This window comes from Ascidiella aspersa, chromosome 2, assembly GCF_963924565.1.
Source record: "Ascidiella aspersa chromosome 2, kaAscAspe10.2, whole genome shotgun sequence".
In the NCBI taxonomy this organism is placed as follows: domain Eukaryota; kingdom Metazoa; phylum Chordata; class Ascidiacea; order Phlebobranchia; family Ascidiidae; genus Ascidiella; species Ascidiella aspersa.
Window position 1 is genome coordinate 16,905,588 of NC_139448.1, and position 19,640 is coordinate 16,925,227.

The 19,640-nt window shown below is 34.8% G+C and overlaps 4 protein-coding genes across 5 annotated transcripts; 2 read left to right on the plus strand and 2 right to left on the minus strand.

Annotated features, from left to right (window-relative positions):
- The first annotated feature begins 788 nt into the window (after positions 1 to 788).
- On the plus strand, positions 789 to 8,027 carry LOC146164049 (two pore channel protein 2-like). Its single transcript, XM_083383063.1, has 13 exons — positions 789 to 1,302; positions 1,400 to 1,615; positions 2,008 to 2,179; positions 2,279 to 2,433; positions 2,567 to 2,681; positions 2,753 to 2,856; positions 3,127 to 3,317; positions 3,417 to 3,605; positions 3,685 to 3,826; positions 4,339 to 4,604; positions 4,738 to 4,844; positions 7,040 to 7,218; positions 7,549 to 8,027. The coding sequence occupies exons 1-13, from the start codon at positions 839 to 841 to the stop codon at positions 7,697 to 7,699; spliced, it is 2,451 nt and encodes an 816-aa protein (XP_083239189.1). The 5' UTR covers positions 789 to 838; the 3' UTR covers positions 7,700 to 8,027.
- Positions 8,028 to 8,070: 43 nt separating this feature from the next.
- Positions 8,071 to 11,519, plus strand: LOC146164050 (translation factor Guf1, mitochondrial-like). 2 transcript variants are annotated; one of them, XM_083383064.1, is made up of 13 exons: positions 8,071 to 8,290; positions 8,363 to 8,517; positions 8,644 to 8,769; positions 8,831 to 8,989; positions 9,126 to 9,399; positions 9,555 to 9,797; positions 9,868 to 9,984; positions 10,113 to 10,285; positions 10,401 to 10,537; positions 10,908 to 10,999; positions 11,057 to 11,186; positions 11,246 to 11,282; positions 11,350 to 11,519. In XM_083383064.1, the coding sequence occupies exons 1-13, from the start codon at positions 8,071 to 8,073 to the stop codon at positions 11,473 to 11,475; spliced, it is 1,989 nt and encodes a 662-aa protein (XP_083239190.1). In that variant the 3' UTR covers positions 11,476 to 11,519. The 2 variants fall into 2 exon arrangements, with proteins under 2 accessions (XP_083239190.1, XP_083239191.1); XM_083383065.1 differs by lacking the exons at positions 8,071 to 8,290; positions 8,363 to 8,517 and having other exon boundaries at positions 8,667 to 8,769; positions 8,880 to 8,989.
- LOC146164051 (transmembrane protein 243-like) lies at positions 11,431 to 12,302 on the minus strand. Its single transcript, XM_083383066.1, has 3 exons — positions 12,099 to 12,302; positions 11,841 to 12,002; positions 11,431 to 11,738 (listed from the first exon to the last, which is right to left on the minus strand). Exons 1-3 carry the CDS (start codon positions 12,159 to 12,161, stop codon positions 11,604 to 11,606), a joined length of 360 nt encoding a protein of 119 aa, XP_083239192.1. The 5' UTR covers positions 12,162 to 12,302; the 3' UTR covers positions 11,431 to 11,603.
- LOC146164052 (DNA polymerase subunit gamma-1-like) lies at positions 12,282 to 15,737 on the minus strand. The gene has a single exon (XM_083383062.1). It carries the CDS (start codon positions 15,651 to 15,653, stop codon positions 12,282 to 12,284), a length of 3,372 nt encoding a protein of 1,123 aa, XP_083239188.1. The 5' UTR covers positions 15,654 to 15,737.
- Between the last annotated feature and the right edge of the window lie 3,903 nt (positions 15,738 to 19,640).

Genomic DNA, 19,640 nt, shown 5'->3' on the forward strand with positions numbered 1-19,640 from the left:
GGTCGCCATGCAGCTCTCAGCTAGGCTCTTGGTCACGCGTCAGTGGACAACGGTCACGTGCATAGTGACGTCAAATTAGGCAAAATCGAGAATATTGCTTGTTAAATCAATACCTATACAATAATATAAGCCTTTTTTAAATGCTACATCCAGTAAAATAGTTTTGAAAGTGGCTATTTGACCGAATCGCTCGATCTTTTACGCTTGCACCCATACAGGATTATGCATTGATTTAGGGTTTGGGTGATAGAAGTATTAGATTTAATTCTCCAAGTTTTGCATAATTTCAATGATTTTCGAAAATCCTTATAATTACTTTGTTAGCTTTATCATTTGAATTGCTGTAAATAATTAACGAATTACTTTTCTTTGGTCTCTCACTAGGGCCTCATGCTAAATTATGATTTGGTCTTAAAGTGCCCTAATCCTATTAACCAAGTATCTGGCATCAACCCTGCGCTTATGGCTTTTGGTAATATCAGTTGTTTATAAGCATGTAATAAGCAAAAGTTTCGGCGCTGGTCTAGAATCCTACCACAACGAAACACCATTTGGGTTAGGGTACAGGTTAGCGTTTGGGTTAAGGTGGGTCAAGTATTATTATTAAATTAGGAATATAATATTACTTGACCCACCCACACCCAAACGCTAACCCGCATGCTAACTCAAATTTTGTGCGTTGATTTTAGAACTGTGGTAGGATTCTAGACCAGCGCCAAAGTTTCTAATCTGGGAAATATTGTTTCAAAAGTAAAGATATTTGGAAATTAATTATTTTTTCAGAAATATTGGAATTTATCTCTGATGAATAAATAAATATAAATTGTAATGTAAACTAATGAATAGCTCGCCAAACTCTGCTGGAAAGTATCATGCTCTTACGGCAATGAAAAACAGTTTTGGTTCTACTGACTCAATTACCAAAATGGCCTGTAATAGCAACACTACCAACCAAAGCACTGAAAATTTGCTGCATAATGGTGATGCATTTGTTAGTGATCAGGTGGTAGGGGGTACAGATGCCACTACAACATCAGAGACATACTCACTCACTACACCCGATCAAAGTCAACCTATCAATGAAATAACCTTACAGGGTTTGGTATTCATTGAAGATGCTATTCGATATAGAAGCATTCACCATAAGGTATCATTTTCCGCTTTGAAATTGTACAGATGGTATCATTCTGCCGCTGTACAGTATTCCATGAACGTAGCCACATTTATTTTATTAATACTTGCATTTTTTGAAACACCTTCATCACTGAGCTGGTCAGCAGACCCAAGACATCAATATTCAAGGTAAATATATCTTCGCATTTGAATAATATAGGCTGTGGCCTTATTTATATATATATATATACATATGTATATATTGTTTTTTTTTTTAATTTTTTAGATTTGAGCTGCCAATTGGCTTTACAGAAGGGATTGAAATAGTTTGTCTTTTCGTTTTATCTGTATCCAATATTGTACAAGGGTATCTTTTAACAAATCGCAATCAACAGAAGTCCTTCATCCGTCAAAATCCTTGGCTTACTGGAGGATGCATTGTTTTGTTACTGTCTTTTGTTGATGTTGTAATATCCCTGGTTCTTGGTAATAACATCTACAGGTCTGAACCAATTTGTTCAGTTTAAACAATTTGTGCACATGCATGCATGTAAAAGTATTTTCATTTGTTTGTGGAGATTCTTTATAGCATTTTCAAACTGAAACATTTATACACATAATTAGTTTTTGTTAACATTAAGAAAATGCTAATGCTACTAGTCACGTAAACATATCTGCCTTCTACTTCCATGGTTAGTACTCAAGTTTTCTCTTTATTTGGGAAGGATGTTTCTAACAATCCTTTGCTCTTTTTACCCTAGTTGCAAATATGTTTATAACAACTGCTTGGTTAGAAGGCTTTATTAAATTGCTCTATGCTCTAATTAGCTGTAGCATTGCTGGGTGCATTCCAACTGGTATATACATATAATCTAGGTGAATTTATGCTTACAGAATTCGTGTACGGAGGCTGTTCCGTCCCTATTTTCTTGCCCAGAACACAACAATGTTAAAGAAGACACTTAAAGCAATGTGGAACACCTTGCCAGAAATTATGTCTGTCCTTATTCTTCTTTCACTGCATTTATATTTTTTCACCATGCTTGGGATGCTTCTTTTTCCACAGGTAAGCAGATTAATTTTTTTATACGGTACCTTCTTTAGTTGTATAAATATTCTGATAGCAAATGTTTGGTGTTTAACATGTATAATATATATATATTAGAGTAACCACCACAATCCCACTCATGGCGCTGAGTTCAACAACACAGAGTGGCAAGAGTATTTTAAAACATTTGACACTGCTTTTATTTCTTTGATTGTTTTGTTGACAACTGCAAACAATCCAGACATAATGATGCCTTCATACTCTGAAAACAGGTTATTGTTTACAATAATACTAATAATCAAAAAAGAATATTATTTTTTAGTATTTCATTTAACTGGAAATATCATTAGCAATGTTGTAATTGATTTTGTTGTTTCAGACATAAAAAAGGTTATTATTTTGCAGATTGTATGCTTTGTATTTTATTGTATTCTCTCTGATTGGCACTTTCCTTGTGTTTAACCTGTTGACAGCTATCATTTACAACCAATTCCGTGGATATTTTCAGTCTTCAATGCAGGTAAAACATGTGCCAAGTTAAAAAAATGTATACATACTAATTATCCAATTACCTTTGATTCTTTGTTTCAGACTAGTTATTTCCGACGTTGTGTTGCTCTATCAGCATCTTTTCAGTGCCTTTCAAAATCAAATGAGCTGCCAGAAGTGGAAGAAGGCGAATCATCAACACATCGGTAATATACATTTTTTTAAAGTTGTTTTGTCATGTTTTTTTTTCAGCTTTGTAAAAATAGTTTAGCTTTGTTTATTTTTTATTATTTACCAAGCAAATAAATACCACAGCCAAGCTGTATTTTAGCCTTTTTTATAGCCACTGAACTTGATCTTAGTTCTTGTTTTTTCAAATAATGAGAATATAGCATTGTGACCTTTGCTGTTTAGATAGCTTAAAATGGCACATGGTTTGCTAGTTAAAAACTGTTGACTTTTGGCATGTACTGTAGTGTTTCTATTGACACGGTGAGGTCGGTTGCGGTTAAAGCAAACATGTCACCTGATCAGCGGCGTCTCATAATAACTGCTCTCACCAATCACTTCAAGCAAAGTCAAATGTACCTAAATCACTGCCAGTTCTGCGGTTTGTTTGAAAACATTGACTCAATGGTGACATATAACTGGCATACACATCTTACTGGTAAACTTTTTTTGTTCTTTGTATACCATGATAAATTATAAATATACAAAAATTATCATTTGTGTTATGAAACTCCTTTCTCAAATTAGATTTTTTTAGTGCCCAGGTGGAATTCTTCTTGCATGTCTGCAGTTCAGTGGGTGGTATTACACCGTTATTTCAACATGGTTGGAAACATTGTTGTTTTGCTTAATGCCATTCTCATGACTGTGGAAATTGCGATCCATTATGAGGAAGCATTTCATGAAGTTTTCAGTCGCCTAAATATTATGAATTATGTGTTTGTTGGTCAGTGGAGTTCTGTTAACTGCTATATATGTGTTAAACTATAGATAAATCTGTATAAAAAGTAACACATCCTTTTCAGCATTTTATTTTATTGAGCAAATATTAAAGATTTTATCAATGGGAAAGAAGTACTTTTTTAATCTAAATTGTCTGTATGATGGAATTATTACAATTGCACTGATCACGATTGAAACCATTCAATTGACAGAATATGGAAATAGGTTGGTGCTTGCAATTAGTATTTAATGTGAAATATCTGTCTGTGATGTACATGTTAATTGAGGGAAGCAGTTGGCAGTGATTGATTACAAACACATATTTTAAACCTTTGTTTAATCTGGTGTAAGCAATTGGTTCAAATTTGTTGAAAAAACAACTTATACTCTTTATGTTAATGTAATCCTAGCTGCATTTCTGTCCATTAATGAATAGTAATTTGTAAATGATTTAATTTAAGTTGAAACAAATGAGATTTTTAATATTAACATATGTGTTAAAAAAATTAAAAATAAATCCCGATTTAAATTTAATTATTAATAACTTGTATATAGTAATCTACTTTTCTTGTTTTACACAACAAAACTTAATTAATCATTATTATAACTTTAGTAATTTTTTTGATTGTTTACATATATAGATATTTCTTTAAATTCAATCACATTGTGTTAATTTTTCTTTTTTGAATCGAATCTAAAAATTGCTTAGATAGAAAAAAGTATTTTGTTTCACACAGCTCTGAACCCAAAACTGGACCTGGCTTATCTTTGTGGGATTGTGCTCGGATTGTAAACATTCTTGTGCTTTTGCGCCTGCTACGAATTATTCCCAACTTTAAGCGACTTGCCCTTGTTACTAGCGTAATGCTGGAAATCATTAGAAGTCTCAAGTCATTTGCTGGAATAATTATAATAATCTACTATGTCTTTGCTATTATGGGAATGATGGCCTTTGAACAAGCAATTGACCCACCGCCAGGCTTGCCAATAAATGATGTAATAGGTAAAATAATATTTTAGATATAAAAAAATAATGTGATTTTTGATATAAAATAGTGATGTTAATTAAGTCTGTCAACTAAATTGTTACTAACACAATCATATTTTTTTAATAATAATGTTATGTTGTGTGACAGGAAACACAACAGCTCCTACACTTTTGCCACCATCGAATTATGAATGTGGCACTTATGAACAGTTGCAATACTGGGCAAACAATTTTAATGATTTTGCTGCATCATTGGTAAGCTATTGTTTCCATCATAGGCACTATACATGGATGTGCAGATTGTTTCTAGACACCTTGGATTTCTGACAGGGCTTAAATTTTTTTACAAAAGTTACACTTCCAATAAGTGTTCACTATAAGTGTTCACATTTTGATTTTATGCTGTACTGGATATTACTGCGTATTTGGCTTTATTATGATGTTGGTCCTAATACTATGGTTTTTTAGACTTTTTCTACTTTAGGTATTGTTGCATTCTAGGCCTTATTTTGTGTGCTCCCTCACAAATTTATATTTTGTTTATCTTTTTTTCTGGCTTTGTCGAAAAAAAATTCCGAAGCCCATTCACTGTTATGTAACTATCCCTGTTGTTTCGTACCATAACGATTTTGAAAATTCAGGTCATGTGCATACTAGTCAACAAGGAGCAAAGTTGCTTTGAAAAGCCGTACAACTCTGTGGGACAGTGGGGGTTAATCGTGTCAAATTATTGCTCTTGATAGATAGCGTCTACTGTTTTATAGCTTTTAATCTAGAAATAGAGTTGAATGATGTAGTTGTAAGCTAAACATACGTTAAAATATGATTCAAGCAAATGAGTTGTCCTGCAAGAACCACCTAAACATGCGTACCACCTAAACAACCTTCGCGTACCACAGGTTGGACACTACCTGGTGTAGTGTGATAAATATTTGTGTACCGCAGAACTCAAGAGTATTTTAGTGTTCACTGACATACTGCGCTTAGACCAGTGGTTCTCAATGTTTTATTCGATCTTAATTCCTCCCCTTAAACAACAGCACTTGCAAATATACCTATAAATTAGTCAAGACGAAAGAAAGTATAAAGCTCTTTGTTCCTAAATTCCAAACACCCTGAAACTTCAAAATTGCACCCTAGGGGGTCATTCTCCCCCTGGTGAAAACCGCTGACTTATACAATTTATTTGTTATGAGCAGACTACATCGCAACTATATGTTGTCCTTCATTGGCTTAGGATGCACATTTGTAAGGACAAAAATGTGTGGCTTTTATTGTTTATCTTTAAGTTAGCAAAATAAATTTCAGTTTCAGTGTTAAACATGGCAAAAACAGAGTTTGTAGCCTACAGAGGTGTAGGAGTGGTGTACAACCAAAACGAAACCATTAAAATCATTGCAAAAAATGTAAATATTGATTTGGAGCTCACTTGCAGCAAAGCTGATGCCCAGTTCGCAGGCCAAAAAAGTGGAACTCGCATGCCAACTTTGGCCCGTGGGCCTGCAGTTGGACCACACTGTGTTAGAAAATAACAGTGTTGTAAACAAGTCATTTTGAAATAACTTAAGTCCCAGTCAAGTCATAATCAGAGCAAGTCAACTTCAAGTCCAGCCCTTGTCAAAAAATAAAACTTTAAATTATGAAAACCGGCAAACTCCTCCGATTATTATGAGCAACTCAAGTAAAAAATAACATAAAAGCAGCACATTACAAGCAAATTCTTTTATGTGCAAAGATTGGGATAAATAACGCAATTTTATAAATAATTGCTTCATTAAAACAATATATTTTAACCCAAATCATTTGTCCAAATGACTTAAGTCAAGTCAAGTCATTTAAAAACAGTGACTTAAGTGCACTTAAGTCAAGTCATTGACTTAAGTCATTACAACACTGGAAAATAACGCCCTGGAGTTTTAAAAGGTCAATGTCTATGCATGTAACACTGATATTAAGGCATTTAGCTTCATGGAACTTAGGAATTGTGTATGTGTAACCAACTAATAAATAAAAAAAAACCCAAAACCATTCCAAAGAACTTCAATGTGTATGGTACAGCATATGGAGTAGTGATTTAGGTCAAGACATGCATCGTGATAAGCCTCAAACACTTTTGCCCACAAGGATCAATAAAACGTTTTTTTTTACCTGTATTGTTTTTAACAGTTTATCCAACACAAGTTGTGGCTTAATGTAATATAGAAATACTTGGGTGACTCACAAGATTGTTTCATAATAAAGAAAACAATGACATTTTGTACTAATTATATGAAATTATTTTGAAAAGCTTAAGCTGTTTACTTAAGTTTGCTGACACTAATGCACCATAATTGACTAAATAGTCATAATATTGATAAACTGGTAAATCCAGTTTTATGAATAATGGTAAAACTTTAACAGGTGTTTTTCCATTTTTTTCCACAAGTTGCTAATCATGTGTCACTTTATAGGTTGTTCTGTGGGATGTTATGGTAGTCAATAACTGGGGCGTATTTCTTAATGCTTTTACCAAAGAAGTTAGCCCTTGGTCTCAAATCTTCTTCATAGCTTGGTGGCTGATTTCTTCTGTAGTCTGTATAAACCTTTTTATTGCCCTCATACTGGATCACTTTATTGCCAAATGGGAAGGGTAAGCAACCTAGTGTGATTATTAAAAACAGTTCAAATTAAAGGTTGTAGAATTAGATGACAGTGATTTGCTGTCCTGACACCTAATTGATATTATACAGAACCGCCAACCAGTTATAAGATGAGTTGATCATTTTTACATTGAATAACAGTGGTAATTTTTTAATATATAAAAGTTGTACATCAAGGTAACGTAACCAAAATAATTATTTTTATTTAACTTTTGAACTAACTCATATTAATCATGAATTTTGTATACTTTTCAACATCATAATTATTGTCTAAAAACAAATAGAAAAGTGATTTAAAATAAATGCTTGTTGTTCTGCAGCAATGCACAGGGAAATGAGTTGGTGCAGAGGCGGACCATTCAATCCCTGTTTCGCAAGCATTTACATGAACCATCGCAACAAAGAATATTAGAAGAACTAAACAAACACCCAAGCTTTTTATGTGAACTTCCTCCATCAACTTCGGCCTAATTTATTTGTTGGTTTGGAGATCACTGTGATGATTTTTAAATTGTGTGTGGTTTAAAATGTTTTATCCATTGTTTTAAGCTAACAAACATGTTGTGACCTCTTTACCAATGCAGTATTATTTTCTTATTGTTATGAAGTCATTGGTACAGTGTACCAGAGCACCAAGAAAAAAATTCATTGTTTTAAAGTGTTGCTGACTTGCTACTGTATTTACCTACGGTAGTAGCTTGATTTTTTATTATTGTTATGCCAGGAAATGAAAGTCATTGCCATATGTACAAGTTTCTTTAATGCCATTTTAACATGTGCTGTTTTGATTTACTCTTTGTGTTATTTACATACAATTTAATACAGGTTAAAAGAAACCAAAAATGGTGCTAAGGGTTAAATGTTTTAAACTGCATAAATTGTGCCAAACATATCTAAGACGGACATACTTAAGAAGAATTAGCACAAGTAGCTGTCTACCATACAAAGCAAAAATTAGCGATATTCAACTTTCACAGTTCACTCCAGAAAAAATTAGGAATTTTGGTATAATTGCTCATGTTGACCATGGAAAGAGCACACTTGCTGACCGCCTATTAGAAGGTAGATACAAAACTAAGCAATAATAAAACAAGCAGAAAAGCACAGTGATCAATGGTATGCATTTCTTTTTAGTAACTGGTACAATCTCCACATCCTCTAAAAATAAACAAGTCCTGGACAGTTTACAGGTGGAAAAGGAACGTGGAATTACAGTGAAAGCTCAGACAGCCTCCGTTGTTTATGAAGATGAAGGAAACAAGTATCTGTTAAATTTTATTGACACGCCGGTGGGTATGGATGAATGTTATTTTTTTTGTTGAATGCCAAAATAGTTTGCCTCTACCCCATAAATGCCAGTGTATTAATGTATTGTTTGGAGGGGACAATAGATTGATTTGTAAAAAAAAATGCAGGGACATGTAGACTTCTCATATGAGGTATCAAGATCCTTAGTTGCTTGTCAAGGTGTTTTGTTAGTTGTGGATGCAACCCAAGGCATTCAAGCTCAAACCTTGGCCAATTTTTATCTAGCTATGGAGGTAAGCCACATAATTGTATTTTATTTTAAAAACAAAAAATAAGTTAACACAATTTATAAAGCACAACATTGAAGTTATTCCAGTCATCAATAAAATTGATTTAAAAACAGCAAAAGTTGACACTGTTTTGAAAGAAATGAGTGCAGTATTTGGGATTAATCCAGATGATGCTATCCTGGTATCAGCTAAAGTTGGCACTAACGTTGATGCCGTTTTAAAAGTAAGTTGTGAAGTGTAACCTATATTAAAGTTTTTATTAGATAAATGGTATAAATATATTATTTTTTTCAAACAAACTTTGCAAGCACAATAGTTTTTCTATTTTCTCAATGTAATTTGTAATAACTTCATTACAGGCAATTGTCAAAGAACTTCCATCGCCAGTGGAACGAGATCCTAAAAGCTATTCTTCATCTGCTGCTTTAAAAATGTTGTTATTTGATTCGATTTTCGAGCCCCACAAAGGTGTAACTGCATATGTTGCGGTTCTTGATGGTATCATTAAAACAGGCGATGACATATCATCCCACTTTTTGCAAAATCGAGAAGATGGTGGTAAAAAAGCCTACAACATTCAGGAAGTAGGTCTTTTACGACCTCTTCGGGAGAAAACTGGCGTTTTATACCCAGGTACTCAATAACAAAATCCTCATTTACACAATTTATTTTAAGTCAGGAAAAATTGTCATATTTATTAGCAAACATACTTTTTATACAGGCCTATTGTAATATTTTAAAATCTAATATTTCTTAACTTAAGTCACAATTATATATATTTTATTTAGGCCAAATTGGGTATGTCATCTGTGGCATGAAAAACACTTCTGAAGCACAAATCGGGGACACCCTGTTTCATAACAAGCAAAATGTTGAAGCATTGCCAGGATTTTCCAAAGCGAAGCCTGTTGTGTTTGCTGGAATGTTTCCCCGCATTCCAAGTCACTTTGAGAATTTAAAAAATGCAATCAACAAACTTACTTTGCACGACCGGAGTGTAACTGTAGAATATGCTGACACCCCAATCTTAGGTAACCTAACTGGAAGGTTTCCTTTAAAAGTAAACTAAACATTAATTTTTTGAATGTAAAATATTTCTAGGTCGAGGCTTTCGAATTGGTTATCTTGGATTGTTGCATATGGACATTTTTAGACAACGTTTGGAACAAGAATTTAAAGTCGACCCAGTGATGACTTTTCCTAATGTTCCATTTAAAGGTTTTTGTATATAACTTTTGTTTAAAAGTTGTTTTTTCAAGCATAAAGTTAAAGTGTTTGATTAAAAATGCAGCTAACATGTACAATTAGTTATTTACATGTTACAAAATAAATTGTTTACTTTGTAGCAAGAATTAAACCGACTAAGTTAAATGGATTAAAGAAAGTTCAGGAAATTAAAATTACAAAGCCTTCGATGTTCCCAAACACAAGTGAAGTTCTTGAATTTTTACAGCCGATGATAAATGCCACTATTATTGCTCCTATAAAGTACAATGCAGCAATTATGAAACATTGTTCTGTGAGTAACACTGGTTCCCCCTTCATTTTAGTAATATTTTACATTTTGCTTTGTTGAATTTTTGATTTTAAATAAAAAAAATATGGATAACAGTCTAGCTCTTTTCTGTGTTTAGGCTTGTAATGGCAAACTTATTGAAAACACCTTTATCAGTGATGCACAATCGCTCATTGTGTACAAGATGCCTTCCTGTGAAGTTTTGGTTGATGATTTTTATGACACTTTAAAGTCGTTAACCTCTGGCTATGCAAGGTTTGAGAAATTATATTATTAATCATTACAGCTACTGCAGAGAAATGTAGCAGAAGCGTGCCCTCGCACATTATTTAACCTTAGCATGCTTGTTTTGTGCTACTAATGTAGGGGGATGCCATACATATTATGCTAATTGATATGACAGTCGGTTTATTTTTCTGTCCGACATGTTGTAATGTCACTGTAAGCAAAATATATATTTCTGTTTTGTTCTAAATTACTATTATTGTTTGGGTTTTAGAAACAAAAAAATTCAATTCTGTATATTTGATAAATTATGTTTAAACAAAATTAAAGCTGGCTTAACACTAGAAGGCATTGAGCACCATCTTGGTTTAAAGATTTTACCAATATATATATTTCTTAGCTTTGATTATGAGGAAACATCTTATGAAACCACAAACTTACAAAAGATTGATTTCATGTTAAACGGAAAGGTGGTAGAAGAATTGTCCAGAGGTACAAAACTTTACTGATGTAATGTAATCAGATTTGTTCTAAATTGTTTTTTTGTAGTATGTACGGATGACAAGGTTTATCAATTAGCTAAAAGCCTTTGCTTGAAAATAAAGGAAACACTACCTTTCCAATCTTACCAGATTTTAATCCAGGCGGTTGTTGGGTCTAAAATAATTTGCAGGGAAACGTGAGTTAATTTAAATGATGTGTAAGTATTGCATTTAAATTTTCTGTTTGTTTTCACAGGAAATCTGGAATGAAAATTGACGTTCTAGCAAAATGTGTAAGTATATTAGGTTGTTATAATTATAAAATTTGTTTTTATCTGAAAACAAAATATTACATTTCAGTATGGCGGAGACTACTCTAGAAAATTGAAGCTTTTAAAGCGTCATGCAGAGAAGCAAAAAACCTTGAGAGAAACGCGTTCACAAGACATTTCTAAAGATGTTTATATAAAACTTTTACAACAATAAATCTAGATATTTTTTATTATTGCGAAAATAATATTCATATGGCATTGCAGTAACACAAACTTTCACAGTGTAAGTAGCACAGACAACAGGTAATAAGGCTCATATATCTTGCTCCAAGGTTAATTTTGTCAGCTCTGGCAACTACCAACCACATCATGAATGTATAAATTAGCAGATATACATAGCATGACAACTGTTATTGATTGAAAGTATATCATACGCCGAAACTTCGGGTCCAAATCACCTTGTCTGTACCAATGAATCTAAAAAATGTATAGCAAGATCAGGCTTGTGATTATTGCGAATTCGAAACAAGTTTTATACTTAATATTAATACTATGGAGTTGTATTATTTATGTGCTTACCAAACATAACAATGAAGCACAAACTAAAGCAATGCATACAACAAAACTGATGTTAACTGCATTGATGCTACGGATTGGTTGAGGAAAAGCAAAGGCGCTGATAAAAGTCACCAAAACACAGATAGTGGTTGTTATACCTAGAATGAGGTTAAGAAGTCTCTCCTGAAAAGGTTGAACATGCACAATATTAATTTAATGGCATCAAAGTTTTATCAACAAAACCAAATTTACTGATTTTTACAAGCACAAAGCACCCACCCGTCTGGTGCTAACTCCAAACAAGGGTCTGTCCATGTCATCGGGAACATTGTAAGCAATCATAATGTTAGGCACTATAAATACAAGTATTTAAAGAATCTGAAACAGAATGAACATTGAAAGCAAAGCTATACCAGAAAGTAAGACTGATTTCATAAAAAATACATATTAGGTAAAAAAAGGTCAATTAAACCTGCCATTTGTTTTTTCTAGAATATCATAAATGTCTAATGAAACGCCAAGTGGAATTCCATACTTCTTTTTTAAGCCAAATGGGTTAGATGGTGTAACACAATCTTCATTAGCTTCCTTGCGTAATACTTTGTCAATCTCAATTAAACTAAAAAATGCCACGCTAAAGGGTAGATCATGCATGTTATGCTTGTAAGCAAACATACATCTAGTTAACAAGTTAGAAATTTGAAGTGCCAATGCAGCATTATATTGATGTTCTTCATCAGCCAAGTATCGAACTTCATCGTGAATGCTTAACACAAACCTTGCCCTCAGATTTTGTTCTTTGATTAACCACCGCATTGCAACCAGTAATAGGTGAAGGTAATCAACTGCTGAACTTTGGACAACCCAGTTCATTCGACTCAGTAAAAACTGATTGTTAACTTTGCTTGGCTCTAATGTTTGAGTTAATCTGCATCCTAAAACTGGGGTCTTTGGATTAGTAGAAGTTGCAATTTCTTCTAATTTATTAAACATGTGTGATTCCATACCATTAACCCAGAACGTTCCAGTAACCAAATCATTAAAGTTGACCTGTCTTACATTACCAAAAGCAGTTTCTGCAGCTTTTTTTAATTTTAGGACTTCGCTGTATTTGCAAGTCTTTTGGTCCACATTGGCCCAATTTAGTCTTAAATTGGTTTTATTGAGGAACCAAAGACCTTCTTCACTAATTTTGTAGGAAACTTCTCCCTTTGTCATTTTAAACAAGGTTGTAACTTTTTTAATTGCTTCTGATTGTGAAAGTCCTGGATCATGCTGTTTAAGTGTTCTTAATGATGCTTGTTTGCCCCCTCCATACATTCGAGCATAGTTGAAGATTTTGGCCTGGTTTCTAGTTGACCCAACTGCTTTTGCAGTTTTACTATGCAGGTCTGTTCCATCACGCTTGTTACCCTGTAGTGTCATCCATGATAAAGGTGTGCAACCATGCTCACCAAGTGATCCAGAGTCCCCAAGCAATGAAGCTATCCACAACTCTTGGGAATCAACATCTGCCCCAACAAAGCACTGACCTGGGGGTGCTTGTACCATTGCTTTTAGTTCGCTTCCAATCCTATCAGTTTGAACATTGCTTGCAGTCAGCCAGGTTTTTTCCACAGCCCTTCTAGAAATTGTGCCATTAACAGCAACACCAGGTATAATAGCACCTAGTGTGTTTGGGATGAAATCAGTATGATACAATACATTATTTGGCAAACAGCTGTTACTCAATGAAACAACCATTTGATTTAAAATTCGCTTTTGTGAACTTCTCCAGTATGAGCAGATTTTATTAATCTCTAAACAACGCTGAGCATCTGATGCATCATTAGAGCTCAACTCACCCGATTCAATGTGAGGGAGAAATGCTTGTGACAAAGGGTTTCCAACGTTATTTCCAATTCCATCTTTGTGTGGCAATTTGTGAAAGGTGTAGCCCCCATCAACAGGAACAGCTTCTGCACAAGTGTGATTACTTTGTGCTTTATTTTTCACAGGATTTTCTAACTCATCAAAATATGGTTCAGAAAAATCTTCCACAAAATTTAATTTACTGTGTTTTGAAACTAAATAACCCCATCCATAAAGTTCAATAAAGTGTAAGGGGTTTCCAAGCCACTTCAATCTTAAAAGCCTAGGTGTGATTCTTGTTAATGTTGAAATTAACATTTTTCCTTGTCTCCAATCATTACTACTTTCCTTAGGACATAGCTCAGAATACCACTTTGGGTAACCAGGTTTATGTGGTTCTATTTTGGGTAGAAAGCAACCAGTTCTGTAAAGTTCATCAATTAATGATGACTGAACACACTTGTTATCATTTAAAGCCAACCCAAGACTTATTTTCTCTTCTTCCACAAAGCTATGTTGTATTTCAGTAAAGTTTTTTAGCCTTCCTTGAAATTTTACAGGAGCTTTCCAACCGGGACGTGGTTTCTTCAACAACTTTAATTCACTGCTTGTCCAATCAATACTCCACAACCATTTATCCTGTTTATATAGTTTTTGTTGAACTAAGTGACAGCAATCATCGGCAAGCAAAGCCAGGTGACTTTTCAGTTCATGGTCAAGATTTGAATATACATCTTGACAGGATTTTATGTACCTATTCCAATTCCTATTTACTGGCAAGTACATTTGACCCATTTCTAACATTCCTGCAAAAGTAACAGGATGTGGAAATCTATTGAAAAACAAAGGGACTAGTTTCCGGAGTACTCTGTGTGTGGCAGCAACATCCATAGCACAATAATGCATGAGTTCCTGGAATTTATCACGAATTTCTTGCATTGTTCCTTTTACAAAGACATCCCTGCTAGATTTGTCTAAATGGCTGCCACAATAAAATTTATGAACTGCATCCAGGCTATTCATAGCGCCAGAATCTAGCCAGGAGTCTTTTAAAGACAAATGACTGTGTAAATCAGCAGTGCTTGATTTATATATGAGTCGCTGTTGTGAATTAAAGCCACTTGTGGCAACATGCATACTCATGGTGTCCATAAACCTCACATTGGATAACATTTCTGGATAATATTGTTCTCGGGTTCTAGCACGATCATATGATACATTGTGACCAATTATAAGCTTTGACTGTTTGAATTTACGATCTTTAGGATTTTCCAAGGGTACTAATGAATCAAGGTTATAATGTTGTGGTACATCATCTTCTACATGTTTGCTAGTCCATGAGTACCAGGCTTTAGATGACACTGCAACAGCCATAACAGGAAGATCAGTTTTGCTTGCCAATACTTCACAGTCAAAAATAAGTCCATGTTCCTCTGGGGTGTCAACCTGAGTTACAGAAAATATAGCACCGTTAAGTGGCTCATATTTGGTCCAGCCTGGTGTATTTTTCCACTCAGAAGCAGAAGGCATAGGTGGAAGTTGTTTGTTAACAATATCGTGTATCAATGTCAGGTAATCTTTAGATTGCTCCACTGCAATAGCTTGAAAATGTTGCTCAATGTTATTGCCTTTTAATGGGGGCAACTCAAATTCTACTTCTTTTATTAGACCTGCTTGTTTAGTTGCCAATTCAAAGCTTTTTAAATTATCCAAGCATTCTAAAATATGAACTTCCTTATCTTCAATGGGGGAAGTCCATGCATCATTATAACATTCTTTAAAAAGTTGCCTGTGCAATGTTTCTGGAAGCATTTGTATACCAAATACATTACGTCGTAATGGCATTTTTGAATGCAGTTCTATAGGAGTTGATTGACTGCATTTTTTTCTAATTTGCTCCCGGAATATGTGTACAGAGCTTTGAAATATTTTTTGCTTGTTAAGGCAAATAGTTTTTGTCTGAAGAAACTGACAAACCAACATGTTTTTTTGTTTATAACTTATGATTGTGTCATTCTTATCAGCATGGTTGAGGTTTATTTAATAACAATAACCATAAAAACTTAATTTTAGTCCTGTTTTATAAGAAAGGTAAAGTAAATTTCAACTGTTCACTACTGTAAGACAGTCTGTACTCTGTGAAAGTTGCACACCTAAGATTTGCTTTAAAATATTTTGAGTGCACACATGATTTTTAAACACCCAATGTGTGCATCAAACCCTGATTGTATACGTTAAGATTTTTGCTTAACACTACCAGTGACCACACCCAATTTTTTTATGAAATGTGCAAAAAAATGCGACAGACCTGCGAAGTGGAGAGGGGTTGGTAGCCGAGGTCGCATATACGGGCGTTTATGTCGCATATACGGGCGGTTGTTGGTCGCATATACGGGCGGAGATGTCGCATATACGGGCGTTCGCATAATGTCGCATATACGGGCGAATTTCTCTACCGAACATACTGTGTGGTGTAAGGCGTCGGAATGGCGTTCTATCAGATTTTAGTAGGCCATTATGAAGTGTTTGTGTTGCCTGACAGTTATGACGTCATATCATGTCTTCATCGTAACGTCACTCTCATCAAGTTCTGTAGTAAATAGCTCATATTTGGCTAGGTCGCATATACGGGCGTTCGCATAATGTCGCATATACGGGCGAATTTCTCTACTGAACATACTGTGTGGTTTAAGGCGTCAAAACGGCGTTCGAATAAATTTTAGTTGGCCATTATAAAATGTTTGTGTTGCCTGACAGTTATGACGTCATATCATGTCTTTGTCGTGACGTCACACGAATCTAGTGGTGTAGTAAATTACCCATATATTTGGCTAGGTCGCATATACGGGCGTTCGCATAATGTCGCACATACGGGCGAATTTCTCTACCGAACATACTGTGTGGTGTAAGGCGTCAAAACGGCGTTCGAATAATTTTTTTAACTTAAAATTAAATAAATTCATTTTTTATGTTCCTAATCCTTCTTGTCACTTCAGTCGCTGTCCTCAATAGAAACACTGTGTTTAATGAAAAAATCTAGTTTGATATATATTACGCCTGTTATTTATTTTTCATTTACTTATCTGTTGTTTTAAACATACAAATAGCCTCCCGCAAGTGAGTATACTATTATTATTGCAATACTGTTGCGTTCTTTTTTGGATTTCGCGATATTTTATTTTACGTTTTACAGTATTTGTTTAGTAATTGTTTTCTTTAAATAAAAGATTATACGATTTTGCTGCCAAATTTTGGATTGGCTCGCTGTATATCGAAATTTACCATGGAGACAAAGCCATATTTTATGACGGTCAGCTAACCGACAAGAAATCAAGCAAAATATGAAATACATTACCAGAACAAAAATCGAATGTATGATGTAACAAAATAACCTTATATAAACCGTTTGCTAATTTATAGTCTTATTTTATAGTTTTGTTTATATTTTTTATTTATCCAATACAAATGTATTTTGAGTGTGTTAATTGGCAGCTGCTGTATTTTGTTAGCAAGAATCGTTAGGACCGTCAGTATTACAGTATGGTAATTTACTACACCACTAGATTAGTGTGGCGTAATTACGAAGACATAATATGACGTCATAACTGTCAGGCAACACAAACACCTTATAATGACCAACTAAAATTTATTCGAACGCCGTTTTGACGCCTTAAACACACAGTATGTTCGGTAGAGAAATTCGCCCGTATATGCGACATTATGCGAACGCCCGTATATGCGACCTAGCCAAATATATGGGAATTTACTACACCACTAGATTAGTGTGACGTCACAATGAAAACATGATATGACGTTATAACTGTCAGGCAACACAAACATTTTATAATGGTCAACTAAAATTCATTCGAACGCCGTTTTGACGCCTTAAACCACACAGTGTGTTCAGTAGCGAAATTCGCCCGTATATGCGACATTATGCGAACTCCCGTATATGCGACCTAGCCAAATATGAGCTATTTACTACAGCACTTGATGAGTGTGACGTCACGATGAAGACATTATATGACGTCATAACTGTCAGGCAACACAAACACTTCATAATGGCCTACTAAAATCTGATAGAACGCCATTCCGACGCCTTACACCACACAGTATGTTCGGTAGAGAAATTCGCCCGTATATGCGACATTATGCGAACGCCCGTATATGCGACATCTCCGCCCGTATATGCGACCTACAAGCGCCCGTATATGCGACATAAACGCCCGTATATGCGACCTCGGCTACCAACCCTGATGGCGAAGTGCGAACCCCACATGCATTATCTGTAATTTAGCTCGTTAGACATATAGTGTAAATAAAATAATAAATAGCTTATGGTTGCCTGAAATTGCTTGCCTTTCTAGAACGGTGGATCAATGCAATAAACTAGATCTGATAAAGGATTATTTAGGGATTCAAGCAAATTAACTTTCAGATAAATTACAAACTTTGATGCAGTATTGCTAATCAACGTCACTGCAATTCTGCAACAAGGCAACTACTAAATCAGTGGTTCTCAACCTGGGGGTCGCCATGTGGAATTCCATAAAGAAAATAATTAAGAATTAGGCAATATGAACTATAAGTTTAGCACTATAAACGAAGCAAAAGCAATTATCTTTGTGTGATTTTTGCTGCAGTGAACCTGTCGCGTTTATGACGTCACCATTACACTTATTAATTAATGAATCAAACGTAGTTTCAGTCTAAAGGCCCGTTTACACTACAGCTGCACTGAGCTGCGCTGGGCGTAATTTGCATTTAAATTCTATTGTGGCGAGCGTTTCACGCTTTTGCTAAACCCCGTGCAGCAGCTGCAGCTAGCTTAAAGTTACGCTTTGCTAAACTCAAGCCCCGTGCAGCTGGAAAAAAATACGCTTTGGAGCGATTTCCACGCTTTGCTAAATTCAAGCCCAGTGCAGCTATAGAAAAACATTACGTTTTGTCGCGATTTTTACGCCCAGCAGCTCACTGCAGCTGCAGTGAAACAATTCCACGCCCAGTGCAGCTGTAGTGTAAACGGGCCTTAACAATGTCTAATAAAAATGAATAAACGCTTAAAGTTTAAGCGAATGGCCTAAAATTAGGACGATAAACTGCTATAAATTGAATTAAAATGATAAATTGTCCTAATTTTAACTGCTGTGCCTGACGGTTTGTAAATCATTAGGACAATAAGCTATCTGTCCTAATTTATTTGAAATATTGTGGGATGAAGTAAAACCACGGGCTCACAAGGCCTCCAAACTTTGTTTATACCAACTTTAACAACATAAATACGATTGTGATGCGTATTTCTACACTAACTCTGGGCAGCACAAAAGCGTCAGGTCAGGTGTAGTATAGGGCGCTCTAGTTCCAAATTGAAATCTAGGTCAAGTTACATTAAATTTTTGCTAGTTTCACCCAATCCGTTAGAAATCAGTGCATTTCTAAGCAAAAAGGTCTACGACAATCAGGGCATCCAATGGCAGAAAAGTCTAGACTTTTAGACCTTGAGGTCCTGGCAACTAATTTGGACCTTTAGGTAAACTCCCGGCGAAGATAAATTAAAAATATTCATTAAAAGTTCAGAAAAAATAACAAAAAATATGAGATAGGATTAATAACACTTGACCCACCTAAACCCTAGCGCTAACCCGAATCCTAACCCAAATAATGTGCGTTATTTTAATAATTCTTTAAATGCTGGGGGAAAAGGCCCAAACTCGGATGGTCATAAGATGGTTTCTTGTCCATTGTATTCAAGATTATTACGTCACAAATTGAGGTATTGGGGCCTGAAGCGTTATAAGTATTAAATTATCGCACATTATTTGGGTTAGGGCGCTGGTTAGCGTTTGGGTTTGGTTGGGTCAAGTATTGTTAAACTTAATCTTCTTATGCACATTTGTTAATGCAAATTAGTGCATTGTCCAAGACCTAAAAGTCGGACTTTTTGATCCTTTGAATGCACTGATTGTCGTA